The following is a 14,930-nucleotide window of genomic DNA, read 5'->3' on the forward strand; positions in this document are numbered from 1 at the left end:
GCATGCGCACTTTCACCCCTGCAATAGGTACCAGGCCGTATTTTAATCGGCCTTGAATCGAGGCTACTCTTCCCCCTCCCCCCTCTAAGAAAGAGGTCTGGCCCCCAGACTAGGGTACTGATCTAGGCAAAACAAAATAATAAAGAGTGCAACAAGAAAAACAAAAACAAAAAGTATACAAAAAGGAAAAATATACTTGTTAGTCCATTTGGCATAAATGTGCCTCGGCCAACACCAAATCCATTGGTGGGATGGTCTTGATGGCGCGACCACGGGAGGACCGGGAGCCTCGAACACATTGTATAGCAGATCTGAGCAGACTATATGATAGGGAGCATCTTAGCCAGTTTATGACCTGGTGGTATGGTTGGTCCCATTTCTCAGCTAGGAGAGAAGCCAATCTTTTCTCTCCAGCTAGCCAGCCAAGTGGTCTGTCCATAGATCTAGCTCTGGAGAGCTCATGCCTGTGCTCATAATAGCATGTACGTAGAGAGATACTTGTATAATCTTCAGTTGCCTCAAAGCGTGCATCATGCAGCTTTCCTTACTAACACACAGTCAAGTCGTGACAACAACGCGAGATATGCCCCTCTATCTTTCAAACATACAGCCCCTCCCCCTTGCGCATGCGCAAATACTAAACGCCTGCTCTGAGTAATACCCCAAGAAACATGTAGACTCGCAAGCCACTCCCTTTTCTCTGATTGGACGGGGGCGGGAGAAAAGGGACTGGTGACTCTGGGACACATTTTGTGTCTCTACCAGAATTTGGGTAGAGATTATTCATTGATTTTTCCACGTGATCCAAAAATTGCGTGAGGTTAAGTAGAATTGCGTAGCCTGCAAAAGTGATCGCGGGCTTCTTAGCTACAGTTTAAGAATGGATGCTAGTGCTAGAAAAGAGAAGATGATGGAGTAATAACATCATCAGGCATTCAGCTAGGATATAGTCATCTAAGACACCAGCAGAGATTAGCTTGTTTTAGTTTTACGTGATGAGAACTGGCAGCCGAAAGTCATTGGTTGCCTAAAGCTTTTAATAACCTGTACAATACAAGACAGATAATGGCAGCCGGCAGCAGTTGAATTGAGAGTAGTCAGACTTGTACAAGCTGTCTTAAATCGCTGCCACTCCTCGGTTCAAAGAAGGACTGCCAAGATTTCTACGTTCATCAGCTGTTCCATGCTAATCCACAAGTTATGGCACAACAGACACTGGTACAAGGATCTATAAAATCAAAAGGCTGGCTAAATAGATCTGTATACTTGTCTTCTGTGTGTCTTTAGCTTTTGACGCATCAGAATAAATTGGATAATTTGCACGTGACATTAATATTTAATAGCATTCCTGATTTACACAAGCTGTAGCCCAGAGTCAGAGGAGGCTGGAACCACTTAACCTTAGCTAATTAAGGTCACTAATTGGATTTATCCAAACTTCTCTTGCAGACTACTTCAAGCCTAGTTTTTAGTGTCTATCAGTTTAAAACGTTATTTTTCAGGGGGGGTCAAATTTTATTTTCGCCAATTTTGCTCAGAAGCAGAGATACAATCAAAAGTCTTGCTCTTGTACTAGCCTCGATATCATGAGCGGCTTGTTCTCGAGGTCACTGCATTGCTGGCTTTGAGACTTGTATCTCTGCTTCTGAGCAAAATTGGCGAAAATAAAATTTGACCCCCCTGAAAAATAACGTTTTAAACTGATAGACACTAAAAATTAGGCTTGAAGTAGTCTGCAAGAGAAGTTTGGATAAATCCAATTAGTGACCTTAATTAGCTAAGGTTAAGTGGTTCCAGCCTCCTCTGGCCCAGAGTCACCAGTCCCTTTTCTCCCGCCCCCGTCCAATCAGAGAAAAGGGAGTGGCTTGCGAGTCTAAGAAACATGCTGATCAGTTAAATTTCAGTGTTCAATAATTAATAATAAGTTAAAGTCATGCAACAATACAGCAATGAGCATAAAAAAGATATCTGCATGAAATAACTGATTGCAACACAATAATTATAATAATTAATTATGGCATCTGTTTTGTGACTGACACTCACATGATTAACAGAGGGGAAGAAGAAAAGTAAGTACATGTATATATAACCACACACACAACACAGCTAGCCAGCTAGCTATACGGAGGTACTTGTCTCAGATAAGTTCTGTTGTGGCCAGGTCGTGTGGAGAAGGCATGTAATGTACCGCCAGGGTTCATACCAGACTGTATCAGTGTAATGGGGGTCTCAACACGGTCTTGGAAGTATCTGCAGATTGAAGAAAAAGAGTGGGAAACAGTCAGCAGGGTTCTATCCAGTGTGTGTGTGTGTGTGGGGGGGGGAATCTTCTCCCCCAAACACTAGCTCCCCCACAAAACAGTCTAGCCCCCTCCCCCTCCACTAGCTTGTAAATTAAATTTAACACGAGAAAGTCTACCATATTAAATGGCATTCAAATTGCTGCTGCTTACTTTTTGTTTTGGGGGTGAACTGTTTTCTCAATTTCTCCCATAAAGGTCGATAATGACGACAGGTCGAGTGAACTGCCAGACTTTGACAGCTTCTATATAAGGAGAAATTATAATGAAAAATCTACAACGGAATTGATTAATCAAACAGGAAGACACAATTCACGGTTAACTTAACCCACTTCTATTTGTATCAACAGTCCAGTTAGGTTTCCCACAAGGTTCACCAGCCTCGGCTCCTTCACTCCACTGTGTACAGAGGACAACACATTATACAGAATAATATAGAAGAATACGAAGAGAATACATTATACAGTACAAGCATTGGTACACATTTTTATGGGTTTCTGTAGCAATAATTTTTAGCTCGTTAAGTACTGAGAAGGGATTCACTAAAACTCACAGAAAATTCACTAAAATTCACTAAAATCTACAGAAGTGCAACAGCCTTGTGTACACAAGAATGAAGGATACAGCATGAACCTACATGCATGCACGTACCTTCCTGTTGCCTCAAGTTTAGAGTTACATTCTCCAGTGATCTTCACGGCTTGTTCCATTGTGCTCAAGTCAGGTGACCCATAGACCTCCGAGGAGAAACCTAGTGACTCACAGTGTGTGCGTATTGACTCTAGTCTTGCATTGAGCTGCTTGTTGACATCGTCCAGGTTAACCACAACGTGTGCATAGCGCCGTTGAATATCAGGAGTGACCGTGAGCTGTCTGGCATTCTGGGAATAGTTATGAGAACAATAGTACATGTGATGAGAGAACAATAGTAATGAGAACTGTCTTGAATGAAGCTTAGAAGACCAAGAGAACACATAATCACATACATTTATAATATAGCACAGCACAGTCTGTGTTTGTACACTGTAAACATACAACTTTTGACAGTATTTATAACCCTAATGTGCCCCCCACAAAAAATTACAACTTGGGATTCTCACACACGTAATTATTTAGCAGTGGTAACAAAAAATAGCTCTTCGTACACATAATAATTATAGAAACACACATGTACACAATTACATACATAATATCTACTCACCAGTTTTTCAACTTCTTTATTTAAAGTGCCCAGTTTCTTTATCTTCTCCTGCTTCAGTTGTAGCAGCTTTGACAGCTCAGCCTGCATAAGCAATCACACTAAATGAACACACAAAAATGGGCAACAGAAAGCTTGTAAGATTCTAGTATAAGCCTTATTATGGACACACGATTGTACACAGTATAAAGATAATAAAGCATATGAACACACGATTGTACTACGCTGTCAACATTATTCAAACAAGGCCCTACATGTACCACCACGTGCACAGCATATCAAATTATATACAAATGAAACCAGTTATGCTAGTCTACAATGTACATGGTGCCAAAAACATTGGATCCTTACCACTTGTTTCAAGAAGATCACTTGTGGCCCTTCAACTTCAGACATCTCAGAGCTACCCTGTGTCTCTATAGAGGAGAGAATAAATGCAATGAGCATCAATATTACATAATCATAAATTATTCAGGTATTCTGTACCTGATGGAGCGATTTGAGAGAGAGCAGTTGTGTCATTCAGCATCTTTCGTCTGTAAAGGAGCGAATACATGTAATTCATTACATACAATGTACATGTACATGTATGTTCCTTGCATTTAGAATTGGCTCTGTAACTTTAGTTCTGATAGCACAAATTTAACAATTTTATGATTTTCTGAAAGCTTAGAAGGAGCTCTTTCAGATGGTATGCTTAAATGTAAAATTTGGAACGGGCCATAATTTCCCATTTTCGGAAAAAGACCATGGGCTATAGCCCATGGTCGTTTGTCAAAAACAGGCCCAAAATAGACTTTTGGATTTTAACACATCATCTGAATGGGCAAAGTTCAAGCTTTCAGAAAATCATAAATTTAACGTTATTGGACCATCGGAACTAAAGCTATGGCCGTTCAAAGATGCTCTATTTAGTGCTAGCAAATATAGTGTGTATTAATACATACATGCATACGTACATGCATACGTACAGAGACGTATGTACCTTGCTGGAGATGAGGTAAGAAAAGGATCTGACTTCTGAAGAAAGAAAGAAAAAAAGTGGAATTTAATATAGTACTGGGCATTAGCAATTGTCTAATCGCTAAAGTTTACATGGTTAATCCATTATTCTCAACTTACAGCGTCTGGAGAGAAGAAGCTGTTGGACATTCTAGAGGTTTCTGGCAGGGAGGGGCGTGGTCTGTGTGTGTGTGGGTGGGGGTATGAGTGTGTGTGTGTGTGTGTTGTATACATACTGAAATAGACATACTAACATGTGCAGTTGTACAATGTACACGGATGGGCAGGGATTTCCTAGCCACTCAAACACAAGAGAAAAAGCCAAAGAAAGTTTGTACAGAGGTTTAGTTGTATATGTATGTCCAATCATACACATAAACAGCAAGTCTGCAAATATGAACACTAGTATACTCACGGTGTTCTTGATTGTATGTGTTGGAAGAAGTCTCTGGGAGGCCATTGTGTCTTCTGTGATGCCTCCAGTGAGGACACACTGATCACTTCTGTCAGCTCAGCACTCTGGAGGAGGAGAACAAGTATCACCAATGAAGTTGATGATCTTTACCCAAACACTATTGTACACACTACTGTATATACGTACATGTATGTACATGTTCTGTACTACAGACTATTTACCTGCTCAGGCAGCACTTGCCTATGGCTAGTAAGCAATTCTACAATACAGAGAACTAGGAATGGTAGGCCAACCCCGGGAAGGTCCCCCCCCACACACACGTACACACTTACTCTTATCTCTGTGTCTGGGATTGGATGATTTCCGAGGCCTGGCCTATCAAAAGTGACCCAGTAGCGATGTTTATCGATGTCCACAGCATCAACAGTGCCAGTGTAGAAGCCTCTCTTATGCTCTCTAGCTGAGGCTAGTCGAGCAGTTACCTTGGTGCCTACTACCAACAGGGCGGGCAGCTCGTCAGGGAGGTCCTTATACTGGGACATGTTGTCTGAGATGATCTGCACAAGTGTGTGTGTGTGTGTGTGTGTGTGTGTGTGTGTGTGTGTGTGTGGTGTGTGGTGTGTGTGTGTGTGTGTGTGTGTGTGTGTGTGTGTGTGGTGTGTGTGTGTGTGTGTGTGTGTGTGTGTGTGTGTGTGTGTGTGTGTGTGTTTTTGATATGTACAGTAAACCCAGTGGTGACCACTATAGAGCAAACACTGGTCATAATGTGCAACTTCCATACACCTATTGTGTTCTCAGCCTCACCATTCCTTGGTGCACTTGTCTCTGTAGCTGTCTTATTTTCTTTCTCCTAAACTCCAAGAGAGTTCTCTCCTCTGCAAAGAATGTCGGAGAGCAGCGTCGTGGTTTGCCCATGAGGCGACGAAGCTGATGCCACTGTACACGAGTCAGGGAGCGAGTCTGTGTGTGTGGATAGTGTGTTCAATGAATAATTATACGTATAATTATACATCATCATGTGCAGGGATCTGCCCACGAATTTTCAAGTGGGGCTATATTTAATTACACAAACAAGACATTATGACCAGCTCCAAAATTACGATTTAAGCGATTAAAATTGAAAGAGCTCCTTGAAATTGGACTCTAGTTTAATACAGAGCCTACTTTAGTATCTCTAACTTGTAACCTTTAACATACTAAAATGCAGGGGGTCTAAAGTACTGTACACATGGACTATAAATAAAAGGGACAAATTCTTGAATAATCAAATTTTTTTGGCACTAATAAACTGTTTATTTAAGGGCCCAGCCAAGCAGGTACGGTATACACATAAATAATACACAATTTGGACTGTCTCTATGAGCTGAACATACCTTGAGATCTGGAAACATTTCTTGAAGGCATCTACAGAAATCATTTTCTCCAACCAGCAATGGCCTACAGAGATACTATGAATAAATCAAATCACACGTGTTTGTATATGGTTTAGACGCTATTTTTAACTTCATTGTTTTGTGCTATAGAACACAGCTTACCAACACGATTTCAACATCAAACCAACTTTACTTACTGATCGATATCAGAGTAGAACCATTCGTAATAGCACCACTTGTGAGCTTTGGGTAACTTCAACAGGTTCCTGAAACGACTGCTCACAGAAAGCTGTACAGAACAAGACAGGTGCAGTAATGAACTCATTGTTAGTATTGCCAGTCAAACAGACCACAAAGCTTTTGCAACTGTAAGCTAATGACCAGAGAAGCACTATAAAGGTATAGCTAGCGCACACACAAAGCCATTGTAGTTATATTGCTAGTGTACTCTAGTATAGCAGGGTGTCATACAGGATTTTGAAGCAGAGGGGGGAAATAAGAAAAGTAACCAGAACATTTTGCTAAAAAAAAAGGTCAACTGTTATTTCAATACCCTGTTAGTATGTAAAATTGCCAGCTATGGACACTCAATCATACAACTAGTACCTGAATGCAAAAAAAGGGGGATAACCCCCCCCCTGTATGACACCATGGGGAGGATACCCCCCCCCCTGTATGACACCATGGGGAGGATACCCCCCCCCTGTATGACACCCTGTACAGTATAATAATACATGTACATTACTTACTAGGGTGGCTTGATCAGAACGAAGAAGCTTGGACGGTGACTGTAAGAAAATCGTAAGTATTTTTATATAATCAACAAACTTGCACTAGACTAACAAAAATCTCGTAATAGACATACCCTCTTTGAAGGAGAGGCAGTGAGAGATCTATTCAGAGGCTTGACATCAATCTCCTGTGTAGGGTTCAAAGTACATGTGCTAAGGTGAAAATAGAGATGAATTCCACAGCAAATCAATGAATATGACATCAGATAATCAAAATTTTGTAATGTATACATGTACCAACCAAACCCTCCCCACACATACCGTGTACATGATGCATAAGTTACAGTTCACATAAGTCAAATATTCTCTCACCATGAGTCCATTCTCAGCCCCCTCTCCTCCACTGCTGTCTGACACACTGTTCTGGAGGCCAGACGAGTCATTCGAGAAGTCAAGCTTTCGGCTGCTCAGTGCAGAGTGCTGCGTATGTGTGTGTGTGTGTGATGTGTGTGTGTGTGTGAGGTGTGTGTGGGTGTACATATTATGTATAGCATTTATTATGCTATGAAATTAAAAAAATGAGTGAGCTATTTTAACACAATATGGTGGGGGTTACATCACAGTAAGTACATGTAATACTGGGACACTATAAATACATACAGTGAATGAACAATGTACAGACATCCCTGTACACAATGCACAAGAGCTGTATTACAGTGGACTACACTCAAGGACATTATGCAATTAGTTACATTCAAGCTCTTCTTTGGTGAGCTGCTGTGAGTGATGTGTTTGGGAGTTTTCTTTCGTGGGGAAGTCCTCAAACCTTTCTCCATCGCCCGTCTACGCCTGGCACTCTCTGTGGCGATTAGAAATTATACATAATATATAGTGTCCCGATTAAACGGTGTTAATAGGTTAATACAGGCACTGTTGGTATAAACTTTAATAGCTGTGTTTCATTGTCTACCCAACATTTCAAATTTCTGCTTTGGAAAATACGGTATAAAGTTAAGAACTTCTTATGGACACTTTTTTTATTTACACCTCTGTACATAATAACATGTATTTGGCAGGCTCGAAGGAAATTGATTACAACACGGTCAACAAATAACAGCGCTTAGAAGGCTTGCACCCATATTAAAGACAACATGGCTAAATGATATCATTTAACAAATTAACATTATACATACACAAAATGCACAATAATAAAACGACTGCCTCGGGAAAAATCAGAGGGAGTATCGAAATTCTAGAAATCACACGTCAACAGTGTACATGTATATACATATGTACACGGAAAAAGCAACAAACCTTTCAGGTCTATTAGAACGTCTGCAGCCGGCAGAGGGAGGTCTTCAGAACCTACGAGAGGGCACTACAATAATAAGCAGTGGTTCTGTCATGTGTCTACGTATGTGTATAATAAGACGATAATTACGATAATTATTATTTTAATTTTAAAAAGTACGTATTATTTTTTTACTATTACAGGGCATGAAACACTTGAAATTAGTTTCGAACACACACCGGGAACTAGTAGACTAGCAGCTACTATAACCGCCCACCCCTCCCTCTCAACACCAGCGGTAAGGTCATTAGGTGGGGAAATAAACACAAACTACGTATGCTCAAAAACCACACACCACATGTTTAGTGGTTGGCCCAGACATTAATAGCTACATGCCCTAGATTGTAAAGCTACATTCATTGAGCCTAAAAGAAGTCTTAGTACTATTTAAGATGTCGTAATGGTATCAAACTTCATAGCTTGAGGCACTGTATACATACACTCCCTTGTTACATGTAGAGAGCTTAGAAACAAGCCTTTTGAGAGCAAGAACAAACAGTAACACATACACAGAGAGTTTATGAGCTGTACAAGCTCAGAAGCAACGTACCTGACTCGCAATGATTCTTACTCGCTTGTTTGGGACTCAAATTGGTCTTCGCCATTTTTCATATTTCAGTCGTTATACCTACCGCGCATGCGCACTGGGCGCCCCACATGGCATAACGAGCAACGCCCACCCGGAGCTCCACGTGGACCTAGCTAGCAGCAATGGATGAAAGTGAAGTGAACCATATTCAAGCTTCTTTCTTTACAAAGGACTCCAGGTACAATTTATATATACTCTATAATAGTTAGACAATGTGTAGGAGATGTCTCTTAAAAGCCAAAGAAACTGTACCCAAATTAGGCTAAATTGCCCTAATCTTTAACTATTTGTATGTACTTGCTGATGATTTTTTCTGCCTGCTCAGATATTTTGTTCAAGACACCTCTTTTTCTCTGCCTGTGAATGTGACTCCTACAGAACTATCGTCCCTCATTTGTCAGCTACTAGAGAGTGAGTTTACTATAAATTAGCGGTCCACTACTTAAAGTATCTAACCAAAATTTAATTACTAGACCGACTTAATTGTTATCTTTTGAGCCATATTAGCATAAGAAATAAAGTTGTGTATAATTATAATTATGGTTGTATAATTACTCGTGTGTGTATTTAAACACTGCAGGCAATGAGGCGGATACATCCAACAAGCTATCATCAACACAGTTTGATTTCCTCATAAATGGAGAGTTGATTCGAGACAGCCTCGATTCCCACGTCACCTCCCGTGATCTCCCTACCGAGAATGTGATAGCTATCGAGTATGTAGAGCGTTCAGCCCCTCCCTCTCTCACGGAGGAGCTGAGTCATCAGGACTGGGTCAGCTGTGCCCATTGCAGCAGACGATTGTGAGCACGTTGAATATTCGTATTAGCTGTATTTTGTACCAGGTATCTAATTAATAGCTGTAGCTGTAGGATTTTGTATTAGCTGTATTTTGTACCAAGTATACAGTATCGCCCATTTTGCATGTAGCTATTCTAGCTTATGCATGTCAGAAAGATTGAACATAGATATATAATATCTGAATGGCTATAGTATTTTTCTAGTGGAAGCATGAACTTATTTAGTTCTTAGTCTGCTAGAAATGTTTATAAAGCTCATGTAGGAATTTTAGCATTAGCATAATAATTATTCAAGAACTCGGAATTATACTTCTTTAATTTTTCAGCATCCTGAGTGGATGCTATGACAACAGCGTGAGTGTATGGAGCCACAGTGGTAGGTCCCCCCCCCCCCCCCCCACTATATTGTCGTGTACCTCAGTGCTGCTGCATCCGTACATGTGCAGGTAAACTGGTGAGTATGAGCAAGGAACACAGTGGACCAGTCAAGGATGTCAAGTGGGTCACTCCAAATGGTGAGAGCAATTGGTACAACATTGTCAGCAATTTCTTAACTACAATATTTCCCCTTTTCCCATTAAAAAAATTGTATGACATTATTTATAATTATATTATATCTCAGATTATATATCTCAGTAATAATCTGCTAGGAAATTTTTAATTTTATTGCCCATTTAATGCGTATTAATGCTATGTAATTAAACTGTTTGTCTCAACTCTCCTAGTCTCCACTGAAGAGGAACTGTTATTTCTAAGTGCTTCTCAAGACCAAAATATCCACCTCTGGCAACTGTCTACTACTGGCTCCACCCTGTCCCTCCGCTATGAGTACAAAGGTCATGCTCGTTCTGTCGAGGCTATTGCAGTCAGTCCTGATGCTACTAAGGTGAATAGTGCAACTCGTTATAATTATTATGCAATTAAAAACTAATTATACTATCTGATTTAATCTTCTTTCCTAGCTACTGTAGAAATATAGCTAAAAGTACAAATAATTATGCTTCTCCTTGTCTAGTTTTTCACCAATCAATTTACTGTGAATTGTATTTGCATCTCCTCTTGTATAGTTCTGCAGTGTTTCGTGGGACACGTTCCTCAAGATATGGTCCGCAGGTGAGTTAATCTATAAATAAAGATTTAGTGTATATGTACATAATTATAATGACTACCGTATAGCAGGTGATTTTCGTGGGATAAAAAATTCGTTATTTTCGTGGGCAAGCTGACCTCCACGAAATTTTAACATAGGCGTGGCTTACCGTAACGTATGAATGCAGTGCAGGCAACGAGACTAAACGAAATGTTTGTTCATGAAAACCACCGTTTTCCAGATAAACGAATTTTGTACCCCACAAAAATAACGCGCTATACGGTACATACAATGTAACTCTATGACAATAATTATGTGAATGTACTGGCCAAACGAAAACTCAAACTGTTATATTTCCCGCTTCCTTTGCAGTACCAGACGACAGTCTTCCTGATGAGACTCTTGATAACAAAGACTCTTCTTCTAAGCGGGCCAAGACCACCACCCTCAATCGTACCCCCGTCCGTACCCCTATTGTGACATTTCAGGGACACAGTGGGCCTGTGAGCAGTGTGGAGTGGGTGGGTGAGGAGGAGTTAGTGACGGCCGGATGGGATCATTGCCTCAGGACGTGGGATGTACACAGTGGGGAGAACAAGACCACACTGGTGAGGGACTTGATCAGCACCGTATAACGCGAAATTTTCGAGGCACTTATATTTCGTGGAATGGCCTCTAAAAGCGTTTCGTTGCACAATGTTCGCGGAATGACTGCTTACCGGAAGCCACGCCTTTATATCTTTGCACATTATAGCTAATTAAAGAACAATTTTCGTGTAGGATTTCGAAATTTTCGCTATAGTATCTCTGCCATAATCATCATTATTTTCTAGAATTGGCTCTGTAACTTTAGTTCTGGTGGTCCAGTTCATTTTGTGATTTTGTGAAATCTCAGAAGGAACTCTTCAAATGGTAATCTCAAATTTGGAACAAGCCATAAATTTTTCCTTTCGGAAAAAGACCATGAGTCATGGTACGGCCAAATTGGCAAATACTTTTATCTCAATTTTTATGACATCATTTGAAAGGCATTTTTCTAAGCTTTCAGAAAATCATAAAAATTTTGACTTTGGATCCACAGAATTCAAGTTATGGCAGCTGAAAATAAACGGAGGGGGTGGGGGTGTAGTTGAACATCTTTCAACAGCCATAACTTGAGTACAGTTGATCCAATGTCAAAAATTTTATGATTTTCTGAAAGCTTAGAAAAATATCTTTCAAATGATGTGTTTCAATCCAACATTTCGTCCGAGTCCTAATTTGTCATTTTTCGGCCTCGGACCATGGGCTATAATCCATGGTACGGCTTAATTGGCAAATACTTTATCTCTCGAATATGAACTTTGATTACACCATTTGAAAGGTATTTTTCTAAGCTTTCAGAAAATCCTAAAGTTTTTGACTTTGGATCCACAGAATTCAAGTTATGGCAGCTGAAAGAGATTGATTAAACGGAGGGGGTGTAGTTGAACATCTTTCAACAGCCATAACTTGAGTACAGTTGATCCAATGTCAACATTTTTATGATTTTCTGAAAGCTTAGAAAAATACCTTTCAAATGATGTGTTTTAATCCAAAATTTCACCTGGGCCCTAAATTATCATTTTTCGGCCTTGGACCATGGGCTATATATAATCCATGGTACTGCCAAATTGGCAAATACTTTTATCTCTCAAATATGAACTTTGATGACACCATTTGAAAGGTATTTTTCTAAGCTTTCAAAAAATCATTGACTTTGGATCCACAGAATTCAAGTTATGGCAGCTGAAAGAGATTGATTAATAAGAACACTATTAAATAGCTTAAAGTGATTTAGTTGGTGTGTGTGCATGGCTTTACACGTAGCTTAGAAAAATACCTTTCAAATGATGTGTAGGATAGCAAGTCCGAATCAAAATAGACTTTTGATTTTAAGATACTATCTTAACGAGCTCATTATAAGTTTTCTGAACATCATAAAATTAACGGTATTGAACCAACGGCACTAAAGTTATGGCCATTCAAATTAACGATTTTGTGTGCATATTATATCTATTCAGACTGGGTCTAAGGTGTTTCATGACATATCATGGAGCTCTCTAAACGGACTGGTGGCCTCTGCCAACTCAGACAAGCTAGTCAGGATATGGGACCTCAGGGAGAAAGGTATGTACTGCATGCATGGTGGGGTTGTTGGTGTGATCACATGATGTGTTTGAGTGTACTGGCGATCGCTATTGATTGTTTACCTCACCATAATGTAATTTGCTACAACCTTGCTACTAAGTTGTTACATAACCGGTACTAAATGATTATGTCATAATAAAAATTAATAAATGGATTATTCACATACACTGTAGGGACGTCGATGATCCAGTCCACCCTCTCCTCTCATCAGGGCTGGGTGGTGTGCGTTAATTGGAGTCCAATAGACGAGCACCAACTGCTCTCCGGGTCGTATGACTCCACCCTCAAACTATGGGATATACGAAGCTCCAAATTACCTCTGTACACTATCTCAGCTCATGAAGGCAAAGTGCTGTGCTCTGATTGGAGTCTGCCTCAGGTATTCTATATACCGGAGGGGATTGATGTACCGTATAGCGCGAAATTTTCGTGTAGGATTGCTACCCACAAAATCCACGAAAATTTCACGCTATATGATAAATTATGCTGTATTTATTACAACAACAAAGGAGCGTGCTATCAACTTGTCAATATTGATCGATGTTGATATTGGATTGTGTGGTAGATTGGAGAGTGTCATGAATGTGATTATCTTGTTATTGGTTACCGTAAGCGTTCTAATTATAGAACCAGCCTCGGTTAGGACGCCCATGTACTACCAATCAATTTTTTGTACATTGTTTCTAGAAAAATAATTATTTTTTACTGGTTCTATAATTAGAACGATTGCGGTAGTGTGTGTGTGTGCACGACCATTGACCCACGCCCATCTTCTAAGCAGAGTCTTCATTGGAAGACCTGTATGTATACATAATATGTACGTGTACAATTATGCATTATTGTAGTTATAGCTACCTTATTGCATGTATAAACGAGTACGAATTTTAGCGATTTGTTATTAACGCTAAATTAAGTACGCTCTAATAGCATTTTAAAAAATTATGAATCTCATCCAAAAAAATTTTTTTCTTTTTTTCATGTACTTTTGTATGATGTACTTTTGAGAGTATGCTAAGCAAGCTAGCCCTTTTTTTATCTATATCTGACTCCAAACTTTCCATACTTGTACATCTTTTGACAAATATTTTGTACTGCTACAAATCCGCCAAAATTAGTACCCTAAAAACAGTCAAAATTACTACCTGTCTATACTGTATAGCGGGTAAGTTTCGTGGGGTAAAAAATTCGTTCAACTCAAGAACGGTGGTTTTCGTGAGTAAAAATTTCGTTTAGTCTCGTGGCTGCACGGCATTCCTACGTTCCGATAAGCCACGCCTACGTTAAAACTTCGTGGAGGTCAGCCTGCCCACGAAAATAACGAATATTTTACCCCACGAAAATTACCCGCTATACGGTAATAGTAACATTATGGTATACTATAATTATACCTTAATTAATTTAATCTGCTCCGTAATTCTTATCATTATAATGTTGGCTTAGAAAGTATAAGGTATTATTCCACAGCTTTTTGCTGCCGCTATGTAACTGACCAATTGTATCGTTTGCCTCTCTACAGATGTTCGTGAGTGGCGGTGATGATAACAAACTGAGAACGTACAGCGTGTGAACTCTATTAATAGTGACACAACTATTATTATGTATATGCAAATTTATTATGTTAGATGTGTTATTATGTGTTTTTTGAAAGCCGTCTCAACTTTATCTAATGGCTGCCCTACATATAATTATTTATAGCTGCTATATAGCATTAGTAATGTTTGCCATAAATACTGCAATCTGATTGGCTAAAAGAAGTGTTCTATCCAACTTAGAAAATCATGTACTTACTTAGAAAATCATAAAAGATTATCTCTACAGATGTTCGTGAGTGGCGGTGATGATAATAAACTGATAGGACCACGACTAAATTTTGGATTGAAGCACACCATTTGTTTTTCTAAGCTTTCAGAAA

The 14,930-nt window shown here is 39.6% G+C and overlaps 2 protein-coding genes across 4 annotated transcripts; one reads left to right on the forward strand and one right to left on the reverse strand.

The window, feature by feature from the left end:
* Positions 1-1,955: 1,955 nt before the first annotated feature.
* On the reverse strand, positions 1,956-9,019 carry LOC135347689 (protein lin-9 homolog). 2 transcript variants are annotated; one of them, XM_064545709.1, is made up of 20 exons: positions 8,921-9,011; positions 8,334-8,397; positions 7,772-7,878; positions 7,392-7,499; positions 7,154-7,207; positions 7,038-7,076; positions 6,486-6,577; positions 6,289-6,352; positions 5,720-5,875; positions 5,248-5,472; positions 4,916-5,019; positions 4,621-4,681; positions 4,484-4,518; positions 3,985-4,034; positions 3,850-3,914; positions 3,502-3,582; positions 2,952-3,181; positions 2,633-2,699; positions 2,454-2,545; positions 1,956-2,250 (listed from the first exon to the last, which is right to left on the reverse strand). In XM_064545709.1, the coding sequence occupies exons 3-20, from the start codon at positions 7,853-7,855 to the stop codon at positions 2,115-2,117; spliced, it is 1,743 nt and encodes a 580-aa protein (XP_064401779.1). In that variant the 5' UTR covers positions 7,856-7,878; positions 8,334-8,397; positions 8,921-9,011; the 3' UTR covers positions 1,956-2,114. The 2 variants fall into 2 exon arrangements, with proteins under 2 accessions (XP_064401779.1, XP_064401778.1); XM_064545708.1 differs by having other exon boundaries at positions 1,957-2,250; positions 8,334-8,384; positions 8,921-9,019.
* Positions 9,011-14,794, forward strand: LOC135347690 (ribosome biogenesis protein WDR12 homolog). Of its 2 annotated transcripts, none has more exons than XM_064545710.1 (11): positions 9,011-9,137; positions 9,285-9,370; positions 9,540-9,762; positions 10,086-10,135; positions 10,206-10,274; positions 10,485-10,645; positions 10,827-10,872; positions 11,222-11,457; positions 12,892-13,015; positions 13,192-13,397; positions 14,535-14,794. In XM_064545710.1, the coding sequence occupies exons 1-11, from the start codon at positions 9,082-9,084 to the stop codon at positions 14,583-14,585; spliced, it is 1,308 nt and encodes a 435-aa protein (XP_064401780.1). In that variant the 5' UTR covers positions 9,011-9,081; the 3' UTR covers positions 14,586-14,794. The 2 variants fall into 2 exon arrangements, with proteins under 2 accessions (XP_064401780.1, XP_064401781.1); XM_064545711.1 differs by having other exon boundaries at positions 12,892-12,997.
* Positions 14,795-14,930: the final 136 nt, after the last annotated feature.

Source organism: Halichondria panicea, chromosome 14 (assembly GCF_963675165.1).
Source record: "Halichondria panicea chromosome 14, odHalPani1.1, whole genome shotgun sequence".
NCBI lineage: Eukaryota > Metazoa > Porifera > Demospongiae > Suberitida > Halichondriidae > Halichondria > Halichondria panicea.